The 27,257-nt window shown below is 46.0% G+C and overlaps 1 protein-coding gene across 1 annotated transcript in view; it reads right to left on the bottom strand.

Moving 5' to 3' along the window:
• Positions 1-27,257, bottom strand: part of plpp4 (phospholipid phosphatase 4) — a 380,012-nt gene that overhangs the window by 183,192 nt on the left and 169,563 nt on the right. The window contains exons 3-4 of the mRNA XM_038773401.1: positions 836-926; positions 641-704 (exon numbers count right to left, since the gene is read on the bottom strand). Of these exons, the coding sequence (XP_038629329.1) occupies positions 641-704; positions 836-926 (155 nt within the window). The remainder of the gene's footprint in view (positions 1-640; positions 705-835; positions 927-27,257) is intronic.

Below are 27,257 nucleotides of genomic sequence, written 5' to 3' on the forward strand. Positions count from 1 at the left end.
GTGGGGGCACTCTTTCTCCTTCCGCGCCACCACGGCCTCCGCCATGGCGGACGCGGAGGAGAACCCCGCATCGCGCATGCGCCGGCAGTGACGTCAGCGGCCAGCTGCCGCTGACGTCACTGCCGGCGAATGCGCCGACCGCCGAAAGCCTTTCGGCCAGCCCCGCTTCCGACTGCGCCGGGTGTTTGCGCCAGTCTTCTGGTGCAAACTGCTCCGGCGCGGGGCTGGCCCCCAAAGGTGGGGAGAATTCCCCACCTTTGGGGAGGCGCGACCCCTGAGTGGTTGGCGCCACTCCCCTACGCCGGCACCCTCCGTCACGCCGGGTAGGGGAGAATCCAGCCCATAGTCTGGACAAGAAGTCCTCTTGCGTGATGTTAAAATCTTAATTGTTGAAAGAGCAACCTACATGTCCATCATTTTGTTAACTCCGCCTGTCACACACGTTACAATCTAACTTTCCATGGACTCCACCTATTAAATCTACTGAGGAAAAAGTGGTAACATTTCCTTCTGACTCAAATGTAACCTGCTTCATTGTTTATTTAGCTAACCTGGACCATTGACTTTGCTGAACCCATTGTTACATAATGCAATAGAATTCACATACTACTAATCTGAATATGTTAGACTGACAGCTTACCTTCCCACTATTAATTTAATCGTATTGGTAAAGATTCCATTCAGAGCAAGGGCCAGAGAAACAGCTAAATATGAAAAAAGAAACACAAGCATTAAGAAAGGGTGCATTCAAACTAGAAGCAGCTAGAACAATATGAAAATACAAGAGCAAATTTGAAAAAGAAAAATGGCAACATACACTGGGCGAATACTTTACCTAAGCAGGCCTCTTTAATCTCTGTTTTGTCTGTCCTTCGAATTATTTTGACCACAAAGATCACCGCCAGAGGTGTGAGGAATGAAATGGCCTGTGGAAACAGTGATGCACAATATGTATAGCCAGATGTAGAATTCCACCTGCAAGGTTAGTGCCAAACGCAGCAAATCACATACAATATCTGACATCTGTTATTGGTGTCAACTGGCATCATTTAATGCACTCCCATCCCGGATGGGATTTATCCTAGAACGGATGGGATTTATCCTAGGACGGATGGGATTTATCCTAGGATTCTCTGGGAAGCCAGGGAAGAGATTGCTGAGCCTTTGGCTTTGATTTTTAGGTCATCATTGGCTACAGGAATAGTGCCAGAGGACTGGAGGATAGCAAATGTGGTCCCTTTGTTCAAGAAGGGGAGTAGAGATAACCCCGATAACTATAGGCCGGTGAGCCTAACGTCTGTGGTGGGTAAAGTCTTGGAGAGGATTATAAAAGATACGATTTATAATCATCTAGAAAGGAATAATATGATTAGGGACAGTCAGCATGGTTTTGTGAAGGGTAGGTCATGCCTCACAAACCTTATCGAGTTCTTTGAGAAGGTGACTGAACAGGTAGACGAGGGTAGAGCAGTTGATGTGGTGTATATGGATTTCAGTAAAGCGTTTGATAAGGTTCCCCACGGTCGTCTATTGCAGAAAATACGGAGGCTGGGGATTGAGGGTGATTTAGAGATGTGGATCAGAAATTGGCTAGTTGAAAGAAGACAGAGAGTGGTAGTTGATGGGAAATGTTCAGAATGGAGTTCAGTTACGAGTGGCGTACCACAAGGATCTGTTCTGGGGCCGTTGCTGTTTGTCATTTTTATAAATGACCTAGAGGAGGGCGCAGAAGGATGGGTGAGTAAATTTGCAGACGACACTAAAGTCGGTGGAGTTGTAGACAGTGCGGAAGGATGTTGCAGGTTACAGAGGGACATAGATAAGCTGCAGAGCTGGGCTGAGAGGTGGCAAATGGAGTTTAATGTGGAGAAGTGTGAGGTGATTCACTTTGGAAAGAATAACAGAAATGCGGAATATTTGGCTAATGGTAAAATTCTTGGTAGTGTGGATGAGCAGAGGGATCTCGGTGTCCATGTACATAGATCCCTGAAAGTTGCCACCCAGGTTGATAGGGTTGTGAAGAAGGCCTATGGTGTGTTGGCCTTTATTGGTAGAGGGATTGAGTTCCGGAGCCATGAGGTCATGTTGCAGTTGTACAAAACTCTAGTACGGCCGCATTTGGAGTATTGCGTACAGTTCTGGTCGCCTCATTATAGGAAGGACGTGGAAGCTTTGGAACGGGTGCAGAGGAGATTTACCAGGATGTTGCCTGGTATGGAGGGAAAATCTTATGAGGAAAGGCTGATGGACTTGAGGTTGTTTTCGTTAGAGAGAAGAAGGTTAAGAGGTGACTTAATAGAGGCATACAAAATGATCAGAGGGTTAGATAGGGTGGACAGCGAGAGCCTTCTCCCGCGGATGGAGGTGGCTAGCACGAGGGGACATAGCCTTAAATTGAGGGGTAATAGATATAGGACAGAGGTCAGAGGTGGGTTTTTTACGCAAAGAGTGGTGAGGCCGTGGAATGCCCTACCTGCAACAGTAGTGAACATGCCAACATTGAGGGCATTTAAAAATTTAATGGATAAGCATATGGATGATAAGGGCATAGTGTAGGTTAGATGGCCTTTAGATTTTTTCCATGTCGGTGCAACATCGAGGGCCGAAGGGCCTGTACTGCGCTGTATCGTTCTATGTTCTATGTTCTAAGTGATGTTGCTAAAATAATTTAGATTTGCAATGAAGGGCATGATAGGAACAGTTAATTAAATAGCAGACTAAATAAATTTGTCATTCTTTTATATCCCACACATGGCAGGTGGAAAGTCTGCTCTTTGACTGTCATTCTACTCCTAATGTGTACTGATTTTACAGTTTCAAACGTTCTTCCGTCTCAAGATAAATGGAGGTCGCGGATGTGAGTACATTTACCAGTACATAATGATCCAACAATGACTTGTCCTCACTCAGTATTAATTACATATAATTTACCAAGAAAAACTGGAGTCTCATTGTATGGGTGTCGACAATCGTTTTGTACACTGGGCATTTTTAACTGTCAATGAAGTATTCCATGAGTTGGCAATAGTCAATATGAAAGATATAAATGCAGAAGCAGGTGTCCGTGAAAATAAGGAAAGGAGGGAGTGATAACAAAGCTGTAATCCAATTGTAAAACATAAATGTGATTGGTTGCTCTCTCCTTTGAGAGCTGGCTGGTGGTGATTTAACCTGAAGGTCACCACACCTCAGGCGAGGGGCAAGGTTGTGAAGGTGGAACCTTCATGAATACCTTCAGCCGGTAAGAGAACCCGCGCTGTTGGCATCACGCCGCATCACAAAGCTGTCCAGCCAACTGAGTTAACCAACCCCCTTGTAACTCAACTACATAAGAACCAGGAGTAGGCCATTTGGCCCCTCGAGCCTGCTCCGCCATTCAATGAGATCATGGCTGATCTTTTGTGGACTCAGCTCCACTTTCCGGCCAGAACACCATAACCCTTAATTCTTCAAAAAACTATCTATCTTTATCTTTAAAAAATTTAATGAAGTAGCCTCAAGTGCTTCACTGGGCAACAAATTTCATAGATTCACAACCCTTTGGTTGAAGAAGTTCCTCCTAAACTCAGTCCGAAATCTACTTCCCCTTATTTTGAGGCTATGACCCTAGTTCTGCTTTCACCCGCCAGTGGAAACAACCTGCCCGCATCTATCCTATCTATTCACTTCATAATTTTATATGTTTCTATAAGATCCCCCCTCATCCTTCTAAATTCCAACAAGTACAGTCCCAGTGTACTCAACCTCTCCTCGTAATCCAACCCCTTCAGCTCTGGGATTAACCTAGTGAATCTCCTCTGCAGACCCTCCAGCGCCAGTACGTCCTTTCTCAGGTAAGGAGACCAAAACTGAACACAATACTCCAGGTGTGGCCTCACTAACACCTTATACAATTGCAGCATAACCTCCCTAGTATTAAACTCCATCCCTCTAGCAATGAAGGACAAAATTCCATTTGCCTTCTTAATCACCTGTTGCACTTGTAAACCAACCTTCTGTGACTCATGCACTAGCACACCCAAGTCTCTCTGAACAGCGGCATGCTTTAATATTTTATCGTTTAAATAATAATCCCGTTTGCTGTTATTCCTACCAAAATGGATAACCTCACATTTGTCAACATTGTATTCCATCTGCCAGACCCGAGCCCATTCACTTAACCTATCCAAATCCCTCTGCAGACTTCCAGTATCCTCTGCACTTTTCGCTTTACCACTCATCTTAGTGTCATCTGCAAACTTGGACACATTGCCCTTGGTCCCCAACTCCAAATCATCCATGTAAATTGTGAACAATTGTGGGCCCAACACGGATCCCTGAGGGACACCACTAGCTACTGATTGCCAACCAGAGAAACACCCATTTATCCCAACTCTTTGCTTTCTATTAATTAACCAATCCTCTATCCATGCTACTACTTTATCTTTAATGCCATGCATCTTTATCTTGTGCAGCAACCTTTTGTGTGGCACCTTGTCAAAGGCTTTCTGGAAATCCAGATATACCACATCCATCGGCTCCCCGTTATCTACTGCACTGTTAATGTCCTCAAAAAATTCCACTAAATTAGTTAGGCATGACCTGCCTTTTACGAACCCATGCTGCGTCTGCCCAATGGGACAATTTCTATCCAGATGCCTCGCAATTTCTTCCTTGATGATAGATTCCAGCATCTTCCCTACTACCGAAGTTAAGCTCACTGGCCTATAATTTCCTGCTTTCTGCCTACCTCCTTTTTTAAACAGTGGCGTCATGTTTGCTAATTTCCAATCCACCGGGACCACCCCAGAGTCTAGTGAATTTCAGTAAATTATCACTAGTGCATCTGCAATTTCCCTAGCCGTCTCTTTTAGCACTCTGGGATGCATTCCATCAGGGCCAGGAGACTTGTCTACCTTTAGCCCCATTAGCTTGCCCATCACTCCCTCCTTAGTGATAACAATCCTCTCAAGGTCCTCACCTGTCATAGCCTCATTTCTATCAGTCGCTGGCATGTTATTTCTGTCTTACACTGTGAAGACCGACACAAAAAACCTGTTCAGTTCCTCAGCCATTTCCTCATCTCCCATTATTAAAACTCCCTTCTCATCCTCTAAAGGACCAATATTTACCTTAGCCACTCTTTTTTTGTCTTATATATTTGTAAAAACTTTTACTGTCTGTTTTTATATTCTGAGCAAGTTTACTCTCATACTCTATCTTACTCTTCTTTATAGCTTTTTTAGTAGCTTTCTGTTGCCCCCTAAAGATTTCCCAGTCCTCTAATCTCCCAGCAATCTTTACCACTTTAAATGCTTTTTCCTTCAATTTGATACTCTCCCTTATTTCCTTAGATATCCACGGTCGATTTTCCCTCTTTCTTCCGTCCTTCCTTTTTGTTGGTATAAACCTTTGCTGAGCACTGTGAAAAATCGCTTGGAAGGTTCTCCACTGTTCCTCAACTGTTCCACCATAAAGTCTTAGCTCCCTAGACAATGACCAGACAAAATACCAGACAATGACTCCCTCCACCACGAGAGAATGTAACCATCTCCCCTTGACATTCAATGACATTGTCATCATTGAATCCCACATCACCAATATCCTGGGGGTTACCATTGATCAGAACCTTAACTGGACCAGTCATATGAATCCTGTGGCTAAAAGAACAGGTCAGATGCTAGGAATTAAAAAAAAAAATTTAGACAACCCAATTCATTTTTTCCATTTAAGGGGTAATTTATCAAGGTGGCCAATCCACTACCCTGCACATCTTTGGGCTGTGGGGGCGAAACCCACACAAACACGGCGAGAGTGTGCAAACTCCACACGGACAGTAACCCAGAGCTGGGATCAAACCCGGGTCCTCAGCGCCGTGAGGCAGCTGTGCTAACCACTGCATCACCGTGCTGCCAGATGCTGGGAATTCTGAGCAAAGTAACTAACCTCCTGACTCCCTAAAGGCATTCACAAGGCACAAGTCAAGAGTTTTTAAAAATTAGTTTACGGGATGTGGGCATTGCTGGTTAGGCCATTATTGCCCATCCCTAGATGCCCTTCAGAAGGTGGTGGTGAGCTGCCTTCTTGAACCACTCACGTCCTTCAGGTGTAGGTACACTGACTGTGCTGTTAGAGAGGTAGTGCTGTTGCCCAGCGACAGTGAAGAAACAGCGATATATTTCCAAGTCACGGTGGTGAATGACTTGGAGGGAACCTCCAGGTTGTGGGTGTAGTGATCTCTGTATGTGCATGTACACAAGGGGTTAATGTGTAATCAGCAGTACCACATGATCACTAGAGGGCCGGACCAACAGGGGTATAAAAAGCAACTACATTTTGTCTCCCTCAGTCTCTCTCTCTCTCGGGTGCACTGTGACCAGGACAATATCAGAATAGTTCAGATGGCTAGTGGAGTTACGTATAGTTATTGTTGTTTGATCTTGTTGACCTTATTACTAGTGTCAAAGTTAAAGTAATGAACTCATGCCCTTGTTGTTATAGTTACTCAATAAACCTTTGTTGTTACTGGACGAGTTTGAGTCTTCTTCATCAAGATTCAGAAGACCTCACTATTAACCAAGGATTGAGCAGCACATGTTACCTACATCACAGGTAACAAGACAGTGGGGTTCCCAGGTATCTGCGGCTCTTGTCCTTTTAGATGGTACGGTCATGGGTTAGGACGGTGCTTTCTAAGGAACCTTGGTGACTTACTGCAGTGCATTTTGCAGATGATACAGATGGCTACCACTGTTCATTGGTCGTGGAGGGTTTGAATGTTTTTTGTGGAAGGAGGAGCAATCAAGGGCGCAGAAGGATGGGTGAGTAAATTTGCAGACGACACTAAAGTCGGTGGAGTTGTAGACAGTGCGGAAGGATGTTGCAGGTTACAGAGGGACATAGATAAGCTGCAGAGCTGGGCTGAGAGGTGGCAAATGGAGTTTAATGTGGAGAAGTGTGAGGTGATTCACTTTGGAAAGAATAACAGGAATGCGGAATATTTGGCTAATGGTAAAATTCTTGGTAGTGTGGATGAGCAGAGGGATCTCGGTGTCCATGTACATAGATCCCTGAAAGTTGCCACCCAGGTTGATAGGGTTGTGAAGAAGGCCTATGGTGTGTTGGCCTTTATTGGTAGAGGGATTGAGTTCCGGAGCCATGAGGTCATGATGCAGCTGTACCAAACTCTGGTACGGCCGCATTTGGAGTATTGCGTACAGTTCTGGTCGCCTCATTATAGGAAGGACGTGGAAGCTTTGGAACGGGTGCAGAGGAGATTTACCAGGATGTTGCCTGGTATGGAGGGAAAATCTTATGAGGAAAGGCTGATGGACTTGAGGTTGTTTTCGTTAGAGAGAAGAAGGTTAAGAGGTGACTTAATCGAGGCATACAAAATGATCAGAGGGTTAGATAGGGTGGACAGCGAGAGCCTTCTCCCGCGGATGGAGGTGGCTAGCACGAGGGGACATAGCCTTAAATTGAGGGGTAATAGATATAGGACAGAGGTCAGAGGTGGGTTTTTTACGCAAAGAGTGGTGAGGCCGTGGAATGCCCTACCTGCAACAGTAGTGAACTCGCCAACATTGAGGGCATTTAAAAATTTATTGGATAAGCATATGGATGATAAGGGCATAGTGTAGGTTAGATGGCCTTTAGTTTTTTTTTCCATGTCGGTGCAACATCGAGGGCCGAAGGGCCTGTACTGCGCTGTATCGTTCTATGTTCTATGTTCTATGTTCTAAGGGGCTGCTTTGACCTGGGTGGTGTCGAGCTTCTTGAGTGTTGTTGGAGCTGCACTCATCCAGATGGAATACTCCATTTCCCTGGATCAATGAGGCTCCATTTTCACTCCATAAGCTCGACATCATTCTGGACAAAGCAGCCTGCACGATTGGCACACCATCTGGAAACATTCACTCCCTCCAACACTGATGCACGGTGACAGTGGTGTGTATCATCTACAAGGAGCACTAAAACAACTCAAAACTGCTTCGACAGCACCTTCCAACCCTGTGATCTCTACCACCCAGGACAGGGCAGCAGACTTGAGGGAATTCCACAATCTCCAAACAGCGCACACCACCCTGAGCCCGAACTACATCAGCGTATCCTCGCTGTCACTGGGTCAAAGTCCTGGAACTCCCTCCCTAACAGCGCTGTGGGTGTACCTACACCACATGGACTGCAGCGCTCCAGGAAGGTGGCTCATCTCAAGGGCAGTAGAGATGAACAATAAATGATGGACTAGCCAGTGACACCCACATCTGAAGAAGAAATTAAAAAAAAATTATGGGTTGTGTGAAAGTGCCTGCCGTTATGTTGTTCCACAACTTATTTAATTCCTTTCCAAAGTGCTGCACTTGATCTTCTGAAACACTAGCAGTTAGGAGCACTGCAGTCTGGCCACAGAAATATATCAATGTTTCCCAAGATAATATTTCTGCAGGTTTACAATCAGAGTGAAGTTGATTACAGGGAAATTACGAGCCATCCATATTGTACAGTTGCTTTAAAATGCCGATGTCATTCTGGGAAACACATTATTTGTTGGGATTTTATCTCTTGCTGGCTTAGTTGAGTGTAATGGGGTGAGAATGCCCGCCAGTTTCACCACTGACCCAGGTTATTTTCCAAGCAACAAGCTATTTTAGATATTTGTACTGAGTTTTTGCCTGAGCGAGGGGAGACCTTGGGGAAACTAAGAGATTTTGGAGGAAATCTCTGCTGCAGCTGTAGCAGATGAAAGGAGTCACCCCCCTGCTGTTCAAAAGCATCTGACCTCTGCTTGAGCTGGCATGAAGTGCTGATAGGGTGAATCGATTGTCCCGCAATTGATCACACTCCCCAGGGTGAGCTTTTCAATTTTTCATCTGCCCCCGTGGGCCAAAGTTAAAGCCTTTTGCTGACAGCGTCCCTTACATTCAGCCTGACTGTGCGAGTAATGATGGAAAACATGATGTACGGGCAGCCAATCCATCAGTTGGTTCTGGGCAGGTACTTCATGCATTACGTAAAAAATTATTTTTTTAAATAAATTTAGAGTACCCAAATATTTTTTCCAATTAAGGGGCAATTTAGAGTGGCCAATCTACCTATCCTGCACATCTTTGGGTTGTGGAGGTAAAACCCACGGAGACACGGGGAGAATGTGCAAACTCCACACGGACAGTGACCCAGGGCCGGGATTCGAACCCGGGTCCTTAGCGCCATAAGCAGCAATGCTAACCACTGTGCCACCATGCTGCCCCGGCATTATGTAAAAGTAACGGTGGTGGATCAGCACAGGCAGAGGTGGATCAGCACAGGCAGGGGTAAGTGGAGTTGTATTGTCAAGGGTTTCCGTCCTATTTCTCCTGGACTTTACATGTGAACTTAGGAGCAAGGGTGGGCCACTCGGCCCCTTGAACCTGCTCCGCCGTTCGATGAGATCACGGCTGATCTGATTGTAACCTCAGCCCCACATTCTTGCCTACTCCTGCGAACCTTTCACCCCCTTGTTAATCAAAAATCTATCCAACTCTGCCCTAAAAATAATCAAAGGCTCTGCCTCTACTGCCTTTTGAGGAAGAGAGTTCCAGAGACTCATCACCCTCTCAGAGAAAACATTTCTCCTCATCTCTGTCTCAAATGGGCGACCTCTTGTTTTTTTTTATAAATTTAAATATACATTTTTTCCAATTAAAGGGCAATTTAGCGTGTTGAATCCACCTACCTTGCATATCTCTTTAGGTTGTGGGGGCGAAACCCACGCAAACATGAGGGGAATGTGCAAACTCCACACGGACAGTGACCCAGAGCTGGGATCGAACCTGGGACCTCAGCGCCGTGAGGCAACAGGGCTAACCCACTGCGCCACCGTGCTGCCCGACCTCTTATTTTTAAACAGTGACCGCTAGTGCTAGATTCTTTGACAAGAGGAAACATCGTCCTTGCATCCATCCTGTCAATACCCCTCAGGATCTTAAAGATTTCAGTCAAGTCGCCTCTTACTCTTCTGAACTCTAGCAGCTAAAAACCTAACCTTTCCAACTTTTCCTCGTAAGGCAATCTGTCCATTCCTGGTATTAGTCAAATAAATCTTCGCTGCACTGTTTCTAACACATCTATATCTTTCCTCAAATAAGGAGACCAGTGCATAGTCCTCCAGATGTGGTCTCAGCAACGCCCTGTGCAAGCGAAGCATCAGCTCCCTACTTTTGTAATGAATTCCCCTCACAATAAACAATAACATTCTATTAGCTTTCCTAATTACTTGCTGAACCTGCACACTAACCTTTTGCGATTTATGCATTAGGACTCCCAGGTCCTCAGAGATTTAGTTTAAATGTGTAGCCTGCTAATTATTAAAGTTTATTTTATCTTCCCTTAAAATTACACCTTCATTTGCTAATTCCATGTCTTCCCCACTCCCCAACCTAAACATCGGTCGGCATCTCACACATCAGAAATCCAGCTGCCCTGCCGCAGTAATTCATTGCGGGGGTAGGGGGCTGCCTTAATAAGTTGAGAAGAGGGGCTTCCAACCCTCATCAGGGAGTAAGTCCCACCCTCGAGAGCTGTGGGGTTCTGTTGTCTCAGCAACGCCAGAAGAGCGTAGTGGCCACTGCTGGAACTACAGCCAGCCCCCATGAAGGTGTGAAGAGGCATGGTCACTGGGCCTAATGCAAGTCCAGAGATTTTGGGAGGACACAGCTGGGAGACCCCAGCCAGCAGGAGGAGGAGGTTTGCAGGTCACGTTATAAAAGCCAAGATGGGAAGCATAAAGCGGGGTATCATCTTGGGGGGTTGCCACTGATTGGCATGAGGTACCACCAAAGTAGGAACCCCCTACCTGCCCATGTAGTCTAAGTTGCCAGGCTGTTCACCTTCCTCCTTCTCCCTCAAACCCATAAATTATGGCACAGGTGAAACAAGGCCCTTACATAGCAGGTAGGTTCATATAACTCAATAGGCCTAAGTAGGGCGAGCTGCCCTGACAATTTACCTGCACTCACCACAGGATGGGGGACACATTGTGAGTGGGTGGGAAGGTAGTGGGCTAGCTACCCACTTTTTTTCACCTGCTCCAATGCTTTCAAATGATGCCGCTGGAACGCCATAAAATTTAGCTTTGCATTTTTCACGGTGGCACAGTGATTAGCACGGCTGCCTCACAGTGCCAGGGAACTGGGTTCAATTCTGGCCTTGGGTGACTGTCCATGTGGAGTTTGCACTTTTTCCCGTGTCTGCCTGGGTTTCCTCCGGGTGCTCCGGTTTCCTCCCACAGTCTAAAGATGTGCAGGTAGGTGGATTGGCCATGCTAAATTGTCCCTTGGTGTCCAGGGGGTTAGGTGGGGTTACTGGCTTTCGGGATTAGGGTGGGGGCTTGGACCTAGGTGGGGTGCTCTTTCAGAGGGTCAGTGCAGACTTGATGTGCTGAACGGCCTCCTTCTGCACTGTCGGGATTCTACTTCTCATGACCGGCAGACATCTCAAGGTACTTTACAGCCAATGAAGTACATTTGCAATGTTGCCGCTATTACAATGCAGGAAACACAGCAGCCAATCTTGGCACAGCATGATCCCAAATACAGCAAGGTGATAAGGATCTAGAAATCTATTTTTGTAATGATGAGATGATTGAGGGATAAATATTGGCCAAGGTACCAGGGATAGCTCCCTTCTTTTATTCAAAATAGTACTATTAGATCTTTTACATCCACTGGAGGAGGCATATGGGGCCCTCGGTTTAACATTTCATCTGAAATACATCATTGCCAATATTGTACAATCTCCCGGCACCGCATCAGAGTGTCAGCCTCAATTTCTCTGCTCAAATCCCAGACTGGGACTTAAATCCAAAAGCTTGTGATTGTGTTACCAACTGAGCCGCAGCTGAGATATGGGGCGGGATTCTCCAGTCGCTGATGCCAATATCGCGTTCGCCAATCAGCCAGAGCATCCCCGTTTGTGCTGAAATCGGGGGCGTGCCGCTTTGGCGATGCTCCGCCCCCTCAAAAATGGCATACTCGGGGATGTCTCAGTATTAGAAACATCATTTCCGTTGTTAAGAGGCATAGCATTGAGGTTTACACTCTTTGATGGACCTGGGCTGCTGTTGCTTTGTTATTATGGATAATGTCAAACGTGTTTCCAATCAGACCATGAACTCGCTCCTCCATTTCGATCTTTTTTTATTTTCTATTTTTTTGCCCAACCCGATTCCGCAAAAAGGCCACCTGTAACTTGTTCTTATGTTTTGCTTTCCCGGAGCACAGAACCATGTTCCGCTATTAACACCATCTGCTAGCTTACCTTTATGCCTTTAAACACCTTAGTCTTTAATACTCTCTTTGTCTTGCGTCAAGCTCTCCTGCTGAGGGAGGTTCATTGTGTAACAATGTGGGGAGGCATAGCCGTAGTAGTATTGTTATTGGACTAGTAATCCCAAGACCCAAGCTAATGCTCTGGGAACCAGGGTTCGAATCCCACCAGTTGGTGGAATTTGAATTCAATAAAAACCTGGAATTAAAAGTTTAATGATGACCATGAAACCATTAAAAAACTTATCCATAGAACCACCACAGTGGAGAAGGAGTCTAGTCAGCCCATTGAGTCTCCACCTTCTCTCTGGAAGGACATCCGATCTCGGCCCATTTCCCAAAGTCCATCTCCTCTCCCCCCCCTCTCTGAAACCCAGCACATTGGCCAATCCACCTAACCTGCGCATTTTTGAACTGTGGGAGAACAACCACAGCACCCGGAGGAAACCCATGCAGACATGGGGAGAAAGTACAAGCTCCACACACACACACACAGTCACCCAAGGCCAGAATCGAACCTGGATCCTTCGCGCTGTGAGGCAGCAGCGCTAACTGTGCCACTTTGTCGCCCTACTTGACAAGTAAGGAAACAAAATGTGAGACGCGTGTTAGAAACTTGCTCTCCAGCTAAATCTTTCTCTTCTTTATCAATATAGATTAGGTTTGTAACTTGTCTAGCTGTAAATAAACATTTTGCATATTTCGGGGTCTTGCCTGTGTCAGTATTAGCCTGTGTTAAAAGCTACTGAACATTACAGGCTTGAATTTGGTTCCTATTGAGGTGAAAATAATGAAAGTAGACTGTAAATTAAAATTTGAGAATTAATTGGTTGATTACATGTTAAAAACTAGAAATTCTGCCAGATGTTTGTAAAGAAAAAAATAATAATTTTTTTGCAAGTTAAACCCTGGGGTGTTGGAGTGTATCATTCACATAAGTATTCTAAATCAAGCAGGGATACATGACTATTTATAATCATATTTTAATTCCAGTTTTGGCTGCCACTGAATTGCATCTGAAGTCAGAACATCAAATGGTGAGGAGGGATGAAAGCTGAGACAAGGAATAATTCAATCTCACAAGGAACACGGCAGTAAGAGAAAAAAATACTTCATGCTTCAGTGTCTGCTGCTCAGAGTGTATTACCATATATCAGACATGAATAACAGCAAATACAATTAATTCCTCAAATTCCTACACATACTATATGTCAGTGAGATATTTTTTACATGAAAAGCTTTCCTCGGGCTGTGAATATAACGACTGTAACATTTGTAAAAGCCATTACTCAAGAACTTGGCGGGCCCGATTTTTAATTGCTGTGGCCTTGCGCTACACATTTTTCACTTCCATTACCATTATAGCTGCAGCTACCACTGGCAGTACTTGTCATAACATCTTCATGGCATGAACTCTGAAAAGAATTGTGTACCCAGCTGCAATCTTGGGAGCATTAATGGTAAAGGTTAGCAGCACAATTTTAAAATAACTCAATTTCACCACTCAGTATGCAGGGCATATTGGACAGTCATGAATAGTGAGGAATGATGTTCAGATATTCAATGACCAAAGATGCCAAAATGTTGACACTAACTTTGGCCAGCCAGATGTCCGATGAAAACCCATCACTGTACTTAAAAGATTCATTCATCTTTCTATTTCCCTACAGATGTACTCAACTCATCTGCGTCCATAGCACTTGGGGGACTATTGATTTGTTGATGGGAGGCAGAGCTTAGGGAGTCAGTGTATACAGAGGGTCTCTGCTGGAATGCAACTAGATTATACCACACAGTTTAGCAGCATTTCTCTATGTCCAGCTAGTACAGTCCTATCCACTCCATCATTTATTGTATCTGCATGGAAAGAGTCTTAGCCCTATCTCCCCCCACCCCCCATGACAGATCCATATTCCAATGAACCAGGCCAGATAAACTTGGCTGGATCTGGCAACAAGCTGCCGCACAACATGGTGGCGCCCGCTCGCGGACCCGGCCTGCAAAATAGCGCTCCCCCTTTCAGCCAGCTCGCATGCCCGGACCACCCTCCCACAGTGCCCCTAGGCCCGAATAAAGTCCCTCCCTGCCCGCTGATCGGCCCTCCCCCCCCCCAACTGTGGTGGTGCTGGACTGAGTCCGCAGCTGCCACGCCAAGTTCCCGACGGCAAGAGACCACACGCAACCGCCGCTATCGGGAACTCGGCCGGTCGGGAGCTGAGCATCGCGGGGGGGGGGGGGGAGGGGGGAGCCTCGGCAATGTCCTGAGGCCGGCGATACGCCGCGCAGCGTACTCAGCTAATATGCTGCTTTGAAGGCGGAGGAGCATCGTGAAAACAGCGCCCCCCCCCTTATTTGGTTAGGAACTCTGATTCACCGGCCGATTGCCGAACGCGATTTTGGCGTCGGCGACTGTGGAATCCAGCCCTGTGTTCCTCGTGGTGGCCTCAGGATCCCTCCCGCTGCAGTAGTTTGCAATTTTCAAAGGGCCAGAAAGGGGGGTGGGTGGGGGTGGATCGGGCTGTTAAAGTTCGAGCTTCTTTTTGACTCTATTTTTTCCTGTTGATAAGACACTGTTTCCCGTGCTTGAAGCTTTGCATCCTAAGCTGTGCTGTGTCTTTGATAACATATCCCAATGATTTTTCAAATCCCCCTTGTTCCTTCTCCTCTCAGTACCATGCCCTAAGAGAGCATTGACGACCATGTCCTTCCATTGGATTGAACCAAGATTCTGTTTGGCAAAGTACTGCATTGGTTTACTGTTACCTTCTGCAGTATGGCTGCCCAGGAAACTCTTCCACTCTTACTGCCTGCCACAGGTGTATTGGATGGATTTACAGGCTGATAATCAACCTGTTTGTTCACATTATGAACGCACCTCCCTAATTTGAGCAGATGAATTAGGAACAGAAGGAGGCTATTCAGCTCCTTGCGCCTTCTCTGCCATTCAATAAGATTGTGGTTGATCTGATTGTTGTCTCAACTCCACATTCTGTCTATGTTGATAACCTTTGACTCACTTGCCATCTATCTCTGTCATAAAAATATTAAATGACTGGGGTCACGTGATGTGAGCATGGGAGCGGCAGCGTTTTCATGAGCTTCAGCTCTGTTCATCATTTGATCCGTCTTTTCATCCTCGTGCTAGTATTGATCTTTTCTTGGGTTACATGGCTTGTGCTATGCCCTGGGAAGGGTTTGGCTGGTGTCTTTGCGAGACAGAGCCGAGAAAAACTGTTAAAATCCTTGTTTGTTCATGGTGGCTGGAGTGGGCTAGGGCGAGGCCCTGCTTGCAGTGGTGCAGCTGTTGTCCAGCGGGCCGTCGTCTTGGCGTTGCTGTGTGCACGCAAATTATGGCGGCCAGCAGCGATATTGATCGAGCTTCTCCGTTGGCTGACACCAAAATCGAGAAACGTGATTGGGTGGAGAATAGGTTCCGATGCTAAAGTCGGGGTGGGCACCGATTTGACACCAAATCGTAATTCTCCATCATCACGACAGCGGAGTCAATGGGGTCCAGAACTCATGTACAGCAAACTCTGTTTGCATGCCATTAGCAGGCCTGATCCGGTATTCTCCGGGGTTTCCGCAATTTTCCGCTTCTGATGGGCCGAATTCCCGACGGCGCTTTTAAAGATTGTGAAACCGGCATTATGGTTGCTGAGGGAGAGAGGGGTACAGATATCGCCCTAGTTTGCTGACTGTTGTGCCGCTGGCCGGGGTGGCTTCTGCCAGGGCTGGGAGGAGTAGCGGGGGGTGGCCAGGAGGTGGGATGTGGGGTCAGGGTGGATGGGCATAGAACACCAATGCTGCAGACAGCAAGGCAGCCGTGCAGCTGCACACGCTGCTAACAACCCAGTGTGAACTTTGGGCCACGGGTTGTATGGCGCCTCCACCAGGCCATCCCCTAGGTGGTGTCCTCTGACCCCAGCTGACCCATCAGCTGTATGGGCACGCTCCAGCACAACCAGCGCCATCTTGTTGTCTGGGATGAGTGTGTGTGGGGATTGTAATGTGGATATGCGGCTGCAGCTTGTCAGCCTTCTGAATGTCAATCACGGACCCCTCGATTCCTGCGCTGTTTTTCATTGGAACCGTTTGTGTTCCACGTGGCACCAGTGGTAGCCCTTCCAAAGTCACTGAATTGGTCCAGGTTCGGCGCCAGTTTTGCTGCCGTTAAAGGCCACGAATCCTGCTCCGGCGTCAACACAGTGCCAAGAAACACATGGCTATTTAATGCTACTCGTGTTGAGTAAGGAGCCAGAACAGGGAACGCGTGACCAGGGGAGCACACAACCCCGTTTTGTACAACCGGGTGCTCCAGTTTTTAAATGGCGTCCCGATCTTCAAGGCCCACAAATAAAATCCCCGACCTCCCCCAGCCTGAACGTAACATGGGAGGGTCCCCCCCCCCCCCCCCCCCCCCGGCCGCAATCTCTAACACCCACAGCGGGCAACCCCAGCCCAATCGCGCATGCGCTAAAAATGCCAGTTTGGCACCATGGCAGTGCCAGGGTAGCACCAAGGATGCGCAAGGAGATCCTTGTACTTGAGAGGGCATGATTGTCCTTTCCCTTCTTGTGTGAGTGGAGGTGGTGCATTGGCCTGGGTGGGATTGGTTGGGCACAGGCTCGGCGGGCCGTAGCTTTTGGGATCGTGTGAAAGATCCTGGGGACATAATTTCCTGCGTTTTCTGTTTTGCACCATGCTAGGCTAGGCTAAGACCTGAGGATCAGAGGTGCCCCCTTTTGAGGGTGTCTGTTGGGGGGTGGGGAAGGGGGGTGCCCGGAGAGGCTGGGTTTGCTTCCCAGGTGCATGGATGGGCTGAGTTCTGTACTTGATGGATATCCTGCTTTTCTCCTCCCAGGGTTAGTTGTTGTTGGTTCTTATTGATTGGTGGCTGTCTCTCTGTCTTGGAAAGCTACGGGCTGTTAGATAAGAGTGTGGATTGGATACAGATTCCCTGTTCTGTTTTTCTTGCTGTTTTTTTAAATAAATATAGAACTCTGCCTCCACTGCTCACTGGGGAAGAGAGTCCCGAAGCATTACGACCCTCAGAGAAAAGAAATGTCTTCATCACCATCTTAAGGAGAGACCACTTATTTTCAAACTCTGTTGGAAAGTTCTAAGCTGGATTCGCCGATCGCCGACGCCGAAATCGCATTTGGCGAACGGCCGGAGAATCACATTCCCCGACTGAATCGGGGGCGGCGCCGCTTTCGCAATGCTCCGACCCCTCCAAAGTGGCGTACTCGCAGGCCACTGCCTGAGGCCCCCCCCCCCCCGATGTTATGCCTCCAACCGGCAGCGTTCCCGACGGCGCGGGACATGTGTGGACTCATCCGTCGGAAGCTCAGCGTGGCGGCTACGGACTCAGTCCAGCACCGCCACAGTCGGGGGAGGGCCGATCCGCGGGCAGGGGGAGATGTTATTCGGGGCTGGGGGCACTGTGGTGGGGCGATCCGGGGCGCGCGAGCCAGCCGAAATGGGGGAACTATTTCACAGGCCGGGTCCGCCATGAAACACGGCGCGGCCGCTGAAGGCCACCACCGTGTGTAAGCGCAGCCATGGATCCAGCAATTCTCCGGGTCGTATCAGCAGCTAGAGCCGGGTGTTCTTCACTGCCATCCTGCGAGCCCCCGGAAAAATGGGGAATCGGTGGCCGTTTTGCGACAGATGGTGCCGGCGTAGGGACATAATCCCAGGATCGGATAATCCAGCAACCTAGTCTCTCCAATATGGGGAAACATCTTTGCAGTATGCATCCTGTCAAGTATCTCTCAATTTTCTAAACAGCCTGTCAAACCTTTCCTTTTTTTTAAAATCAATTTAGAGTATCCAATTCTTTTTTTCCAATTAAGGGACAACCTAGCATGGCCAATTCATCTACCCTGCACATCTTTTGGGGCTTTAGGGGTGAGACCCATGCAGACACGGGGAGAATATGCAAACTCCACACGGATAGTGACCCAGGGCCGGGATTGAACCTGGGACCACGGCGCCGTGAGTCAGCAGGGCTAACCACTGAGCCACCGTGCTGCCCCTATCCAACTTTTCCTCTTAAGATAATGGAGTGGAGCGCCACAGGACTCCATAAATAAAGGGACCTTCCTACAGACCTCCCCCAATAGAGCCCCCCACCCCCCCAGAGAAGAGACCTCTGTGTGGAAGCTAGAGAGCAGTCCAAAACGGGGCAATGAAAAAGAGTACAGCTGTTACACTTACCTGAATGCTACATGTATCCATTTCTCCAATGAGATCAGTTATGACCTCTGTTTCAACCCCTCAGATCCATTAGCTCCAATCTATTCATTCCTTTTTAGTAGTGGGCTATGATTGATAGCTTTCACAAGCCAGCTGCAGCCTTGATTCATCCATCTCCCTACAAAGATGAGTGACTCTAAGTGGAGAAACAACAATACTTACAAACATCAACCACATCAAAGAGAGTTAAGTGCATTCCAATCACTCAAGCGTATGATGGCAATGCACTTACCGGTCTTTGATGTGGGTGATGTTTGAAAGCATTGGCAATCTGGGGGTGAGGGCTGCTGTGCGGTGTGGGGAAGGGGGGTGTTGGTGGGCTGCTGCGGTACGGGATGGGAGTTTGGCTAGCTGCATGACTTCGCTATAGGGCCACCTGCTCGAAATAGTAGCCCGATAGTGAGATTCCCTCTGGAATCCCTTTTATTCCTTGCCATGCACAAATACAGAATTGCCTCTGATTTACGCTCTCGGGGGATTGCAACTTGATTGTAATTCTCCTGAAGTCGCCATAGTCCCGGATGACCATAGGCTGCTTTCCCCTTTGAGGGGGAGAGCTGAATGGTGGTGATTTAACCTGAGGATCACCACACCTCAGGCAGGAGGCAAGGCTGAGAAGACAGGGCCTTCATGAATAACCTATATTATTAGTAATATAACCATCACTGTTTCCTTCATATTGCCAGACACAAAATCCACAAAAGTGAAATACTGCAGATGCTGGAAATTTGAAATAAAAACAGAAAATGCTGGAAAAATTCAGCTGGTCTGGCAGCTTCTATGGAAAGAAAAACAGAGTCAATGATCTTTCATGCAAACTGTGGATGTGAAAGTACGTTTTGACAGATACCTAATTAAAGGAAACAATGGAGATGAACAAGGTAAAAGAAACAAACTGAAATCGAACCGGAACTCATATAAGGCGGGAGGGAATTCCTGAAAAAGAAGTAGCTGTGAATTAAACTCCAATATATTAGCAAAAATAGCATGATTGCTGGAATTCTGAAGTAAAAAATATACTCAGCAGATCTGGCAGCATCTACGGAGAGAGAAAAGTGTTTCAGGTCGATGATCTTTCTCATCATAAAATAAGAGGCTTGACTTTTGCAAGTGAGCCAAATGCTGTTCCTATTGCAGGCAAATGGGGCAGCATGGTAGCATGGTGGTTAGCATAAATGCTTCACAGCTCCAGGGTCCTAGGTTCGATTCCCGGCTGGGTCACTGTCTGTGCGGAGTCTGCACGTCCTCCCCGTGTGTGCGTGGGTTTCCTCCGGGTGCTCCGGTTTCCTCCCACAGTCCAAAGATGTGTGGGTTAGGTGGATTGGCCACGCTAAATTGCCCGTAGTGACCTAAAAAGTAAGGTTATGGGGGGGGGGGGGGGGGGGTTGTTGGGTTACGGGTACAGGGTGGATATGTGGGTTTGAGTAGGGTGATCATTGCTCGGCACAACATCGAGGGCCGAAGGGCCTGTTCTGTGCTGTACTGTTCTATGTTCTAAAAGCTGGGAAGGAAACAAGTGGCTGAATCACCCCCCAGAACGAAGGAAATAGACCCAATGCCAAATTCCAGAATGACAACACTTTGGTCTGTGACGCAATCAGTATTTACTGAGTATTAGTGTGCAGGGCAGAAATTGCAACTTAATAATGTTTCCCAAACATGATGAGATTGGTGGTGACTGCAGAATGAAGGACTAAAATGAAGTTAAAATGTTAACAAAGAGCTAGATTAAATTCTGGATGTTGCAGAGGTGCAGCTGGAAAGCGGGATATCAAAAATATTTGAACCTTTCATAGGGAAACAAAGGATCGATTTGTCAGATTAGCGAAATTGAAAAGAGGTGGGACTGAAAGGTTACGGTGGAGCAAAAGGTTCTCATCAATTTTAAATTAAGACATACCTCAAAACACCCAGTAATCAGTGAAAATCTGATATATGATCCTGGATGGGTGTGTTTTTTGGGTGGAAATTGAGGTTTGTCCTCGACTATCTTACTTTGTGTTAGTCCCAGTACAAAGCAAATCCAATTACAGCATCATAATATACCTATTATAAATCAGCCTGGTGAACAACAAATATCCCTCTATTGATTTTAGACTAACAGTGGTAATCTATCCAATTACAACAAGGCAGGCAACTTTAATACTTCTCACAAAAAAACCTTTGAGCTATAAAGTGATTTTGTGGTTTTATTTCTGTCCAGAATGATTGTTCCAGATTGATTATTAATTTATATTAAGCAAAATCAATTAATCCAACCAAGCCATAAAACAACTGCCCTCCAGTCACTTCTAAAGCCGTTTCTTTTAACGGTTTCATAAGACAGAAGGAGACACAAATCTTTCAACTCAAACTAGCTTCCCTTAATTGACAGCAGCTATACCGGCCTTGGGAGTCAGCTGGCAATTCTGCTGCAGTCGTTATCAAGCCTTCAAACTAATTTGGTTGAGGGTTGGAATAGGCAATGCCTGCCTTCTCTAGGGTAGGTAACGTTAATCAAACACTCAGCTGCTCTCGAGCCAAGGGGCAAGTTACAAATGAAAAGCAACCTCAATTCAGCTGATGGGTGCAGGCCTTTAAAATGGTTTCATGCCAATGAAGAAAATATGAGAAATGGGCAAAAAGGCAGTCGTACGCAGCGTTATAGAATTTAGAACTTACAGGGATTTCAAAAAACATTATCTGATATAAATGGTGGAGCAGGATACCAACTCAAACAGTACAAGTATTTCAGGAGGAACAGGCTAGGTCAGAAGGGATGTAGTGTAGTCCCAAGATAGTAAGAGAGGATGTAACAGTAACTATCTATCAGTGTATTATTCATTCAAACTGATGGTGCTTACTTATTAATCAGGAGCTTTCATAGATCTCCAGAACCTGGAGCTCTTGATGATGAAGCACTTTCTACAGATATTCCACACCCATCCAGGTTCATATATCAGATTTTCACTGATTACTGGGTGTTTTGAGGTATGTTTTTATTTAAAATTGATGAGAACCTTTTGCTCCACTATAACTTTTCAGTCCCACCTCTTTTCAATTTCTCTAATCTGACAAATCGATCCTTTGTTTCCCTATGAAAGGTTCAAATATTTTATTTACAATATCTAACAGACACTGTTACAACATTTACATTAGTCCTGTAGTATTGGGGAGGGGTCTTCAACTTGCTTTGTGGGCCAAAGGTAAACCATCAAAATCTCTTCTACTCTTTTCTCATGTTGGCTCCTCACTGAGGTGCAATTATCTTGCTGCAGTGTTTGTTTCCTTGTGTTAGAGGTAAGCAATGTAGGCTGGATTTTCCCAGCCTCTTGGAGACAGAGTTGGAGAGTTAGCTTGGGATAGCTCCTCGATACTGTTCCATCACCAGGAAACTCTCTCAGGGCCGAGCTGGGAACAGGATCCGGGCTTGCTTCACGAAGGTGGGCAGGTGGTTGAGGCCACAATCAGGGGTGATTCTTTTTTTGTGGCATCACCTGAACTTTCCCACTGATGAGCAGCTCCTTCTCTGTGCAGAGACTGCTGACGGCAGGCCAGGATGGCTACAAGAGCCAAAAGGTTCTGTACACGAATGACGGGGCCACAACCCCACCTGAGCCTCCATATGGAGGCACCTTCAGGATCTCTGACCTGCGTAAGCAATGGCCACCTCTCCTGATGGGACAGAGGCTCTCTGATTGCACGAGCACCTCCTTCAATCTGGCCTATCGCTCCCAATGCAGTCTAATCCACATTGGAGAGGCTAAACGCAGACTGGGTGACCGCTTTGCAGAACACCTTTGGCCGATCCACAAGTAGGACCCAGACCTTCCTGTCGCTTGCCATTTAAACTCACCGTCCTGCTCTCCTGGTCTAACATCCACACGTCCGTCCTTGGCCTGCTGCAATGATCCAGTGAAGCCCAGTATAAACTGGCGGAACAGCAGCTCATAGTCCAATTAGGCACGTTACAGCCTTCCGGAGTTAACATCGAGTTCAACAACTTCAGACTGTGAACTCTCTGCTCCACCTTCACCCCATTTTTATTTCTATCAATTTATTTTCATTTCTTCCATCCATCTGTTTTCCTCTCACCATCATCTGCCTTCCCCCCCAACCTACGTGGGCTGTCGGTTCCCTCTTCCTAGTTGCCCTTTGATGCACTGCTCAACTTTGTTCTGCCATTCACACATTCTAATCTCTTTATGTGCCATTGTCATAGAATCATAGAATTTACAGTGCAGAAGGAGACCATTTGGCCCATCAAGTCTGCACTGGCCATTGGAAAGAGCACCCATTTAAGTCAAACCCATGTCTCCACTCTATCTCCATAACCCAGTAATCCCACCTCACCTTTTTGACACTAAGGGATAATTTAGCATGGCCAATCCACGTAACCCGCACATCTTTGGACTGTGGGAGGAAACCGGAGCACCCAGAGGAAACTCACGCAGACACAGGGAGAACGTGCAGATTCCGCACAGTCACACGAGGACTCTAGAGCTGTGAGGCAACAGTACTATCCACTGTGCCCCCCCCCCCTCCTTCTTACCTTAATCACCCCCATTTACATTCCTTTTGTCTTTCTGTCCACAACACTTTTGTCAATCTCCATTTGTCTCTGGCCCTCTATCCAGCCCCACCTCTCCACACCCCCCACAACAGTATAAATTTGACCATATTTCCAATTCTCTCCAGCTTTGATAAAGAGTCACCTAGTCTCGAAATGTTGGCTCCTTTCTCGCTCCACAGATGCCGTCATATCTGCTGAGATTGTCCAGAAATGTATGTTTCTGTTTCAGATTCCAGCATCTGCAGTAATTTGCTTTTAGCTCTCTGATTGGGCCTGCAGCATCAGGCCCACCCTTCATTAGACAGTGGGGGAGGATAGAGTGAGGGGAAAGTATCCAGTGGAGACAATATGGGTGGAACTGCGGAACAGAAAAGAATCAAAAACTGTGTTGTGTGTAGCACTTCTTAGGTATTAGGTGGTATAAATGCAGAAATTAAGCAAGTGTGCAATGAAGGCAGAGTAGTATTAATGGGGGACTTTAACTTACAAATATATTGGAAGAGGCAAACAAGCACCTGTCAGAAAGGTAGTGAACTTCTGGAATGTGTCCAGGATAGTTTCAATATGTCCAAGACCATAAGACCATAAGACAAAGGAGCAGAATTAGGCCGTTCGAACCATCGAGTCTGCTCCGCCATTCAATCATGGCTGATATTTTTCTAATCCCCATTCTCCTGCCTTCTCCCCATAATCCCTGAACCATTTTATTAATCAAGAACCTATCTAGCTCTGTCTTAAAGACACTCAGTGATTTGGCCTCCACAGCCTTCTGCGGCAAAGAAGTTCCACAGGTTCACCACCCTCTGGCTGAAGAAATCTCTCCTCGGTGTAACAAGGGTTCGGGCAACATTAGAATTAGTTATGAATATTGAGCTCATTTTAATTAATAGCATAACTGTGTGAACATTCATCAAATAGTAATTACAACATGCTTGAATTCAGTGTAGCGTTTGAAAGTGAAAAACACGATTCAGCTCCTAGAATTTTAGACTTGAGTAAGGCTGACTTTAACGGGATGAAACAGAGACAGCCCTTGGTAAACTGGGAAGATCTATTAATGGGTCAAACAACTGAATAACAATGGAGAATATTTAAAGAAACATTTAACGAGATACAGAGCGTGTACTGAGAGGAAAAACCTCCACTTCACAAAAAGAAAATAGCCATGGACAACTAGAGGTTAGGAATAGCATAAACCTATAAGAAAGGACTTACAAAAATGCAAAACAATGCACAGATCCGGATGAATGTGTTGGATACAAAGACCAGCAGAGGGTCACAAAGCAGCATATAAGACCCACTAGTAGAGATTATGAAAATAAACTTGCAAAGGATATCAAAATCTATAAAAATAAATGTTATTGTTCTATAAAGGGAAATCAGGTGGTCAAGAGATACCGTACAAATAACCTGTCAAGCAATAATCTGTACAGGAGATACAGCGAGTGGTAAAGATAAAGGCCCATTAAAAGCTGAAAATTGAGATATTGTCAGTGATAATGGGAAAATGGTAGTCATGTAGTCATGTTGAACAATTACTTTGCCTCAGTATTTACGGTAGAAAAGGAGGATAACTTGCCGCAAGTCCCCCCAAAAATTATTAGTCATAACAGAAAGACAGGGACTTAATGTAATTAATGTAAGTACAGCATCAGTAACAAGGAACTAAAGAATGATAAATCCCCAGGGCCTGACGGTTTCCATTCGAGAGTGTTAAAGGAAATAGTGGAACACATTGTAGATTTCCTAACTATAATCTTCCAGAGTTCCCGAGATTCAGGAGTAGTCCCTCTGGATTGGAAAGTTGCATGTCACTCCACTTTTCAAGAAGCGTGAAAGAGGAAAACCAGGGAATTACAGACTGGTTAGCCTAACATCTGTGGTGGGGAGATTGCTGGAGTCTATAATCAGGGATGGGGCAACTGAACACCTTGAAAGATTTCAGTCGATCAGGGAGAGCCAGCGTGGCTTCGTGAAGGGAAGGTCATACCTGACAAATCTTATTCAATTTTTTGAAGATGTGACTAATGTAGTGGACAGGGTAATGTCTATGTACGTTACTCATATGACTTCCAGGAGGCATATGATAGTCTCACATAAAAAAGTGTTAACCAGGGTGGAAACCCGTGGAGTTGAGAACAAATTATCGACATGGTTAGTAATTGGTTGAGGGCCAGGCGACAGAGAGTGGGGACCCTAATTGGCCAGGATGTGACTAGTGGTGTACCACAGGGATCTGTGCTGGGCCTCAATTATTCATGTTATTCATTAGTGACTTGGCTGATGGCATAGAAAGTCATACATCCAAATGTACTGACGATACAAAGTTAGGTGGCATTATGGACAGTCTAGACGATAGCATAAAATTGATAGGCAATTTTGACAGACTAGGTGAATGGGCAAAATTGTGACAGGTGGAATTCAATTTAAACAAGTGTGAGGTTATCCATTTTAAACCTAAAAAGGATGGAGCAGAGTACTTTCTGAATGGGAAGAGGTTAAGTACAGTGAATGTCTAAAAATTAGGGTCAGACCGTTCAGGAGAGATGTTAGGAAGAACTTCTTCACACAAAGGGTGGTAGAGGTTTGGAACTATCTCCCACAAACAGCAGTTGAAGCTGGAACAGTTGTTAATTTTAAATCTGAGATAGATGGATTTTTGTTCAGCAAAGATATTCAGGGATATGGGCCAAAGGCAGATATATGGTGTTAGGCCACAGATCAGCCATAATCTCATTGAATGGCAGGACAGGTTTGAGGGGCTGAATGGCCTGCTCCTGTTCCTATGGGTATAGACGCAACTAATTTGAAGGCCACCTCCCAGAAAATTGCACCTCCAGTCTCACTGTCGGCAAATGCAGCTTTAGGACCCCCATTCGGTCCCAATGTTGGAATCCCAAAGCCTGCAGGAAAATCTAGCCTGAGAAGACATCAAAACTAAACAAAACCTTTACTCGCAATTCCACAATTGATCACAGGTAATTAGGAGTGAAATCTAACCAATTTTTCTCTCAGTAGTTCAGGGATGCCAGTTCATTACTGTGTCTCTACCCTAACAGACTAACAAGCTCAATAAAGTCTGGGGATCGAGCGTGGTTCTTTTCTGCTCTATTTGGCTCAGCAATTCACATGATTATTGGAATCAAAGGATCTCATCCTTACATGTTTTTTAATTCATTGATGACCTGTGGTGAATGTTTTAGATGGCCTTTCATTATTTGTCCTGATCCAATCATTTTGTGAGTGAAGAACTTCCAGCAAATTGCTAATTAATTTTTAGGTCACCTTCACGCAGTTGACATTTTGTGGACTGTGGCAAAAAAGGCAGTGATTATCATCCTGAAGGCTTTTCAAAGTATCGATTGCAGTGTGCCTACTAGGCATTCAAAGCCATAAGCATCCAAAGCCAGTTTGTGATAATATAGTAGACCGTGGCCAGAATTACAGATAATCACAACTCTGTAGGCAGAGAAAATATGTATGTTTTATTTTATGTTGCCACTTCTTATATCACACCTTACTGAACAACTAACTACACTCTAGGAAAGGGTGAGAGGATTGGGGGGTAGGGATAGGGGGGAGCAGTCATGTTAATTCGATTCTGAATAATTTGTTACATCTCTGAAACCACAAAGCTGAAAGGTCTGAATTACTTCATTTATATCCATTTTTGCCTTCTTCATCTAGGATGTAACTTGAAGGTATGAGTTACTCTGACCACAATGGTAGTGACATTGCAAAGATGAAAGGCCCCACTTGCATGCCATTTGTAGCTCCTGTTGTGCGAGATCCTGGTCAGGCAGGTGGGAAGAAGAACTGGGTCTCCTCAAAATGCTTGCATTTGGGAGCTCTTGGGAGCAAGTCCCACCCAAAGTGTAAATCACAGAAGCCAGTCAGTCTGCTCTATGCTAGTGTATATATTCCTTTTATTCTACTTCCTGACATAGTCTTCCTCCGAGAGACACACCTGAGCAAGAAGGACCAACTGAGGGTAATAAAAAGCTGGGTAGGACACACCTACCAAGTGTGTTACGGGACGAGGGCGGGGAGGTGGCCATAATGTTCAATAAGAGGGTGACATTTACAAAGTCAGTGATGGACCCGGTCATGGTTAACGGTGTCCTGAAAGGGGCACCAGTTGTTCTTGTAAATATGTATGCTCT

The sequence above is a fragment of the Scyliorhinus canicula genome, chromosome 16 (genome assembly GCF_902713615.1).
Source record: "Scyliorhinus canicula chromosome 16, sScyCan1.1, whole genome shotgun sequence".
Classification (NCBI taxonomy): Eukaryota; Metazoa; Chordata; class Chondrichthyes; order Carcharhiniformes; family Scyliorhinidae; genus Scyliorhinus; species Scyliorhinus canicula.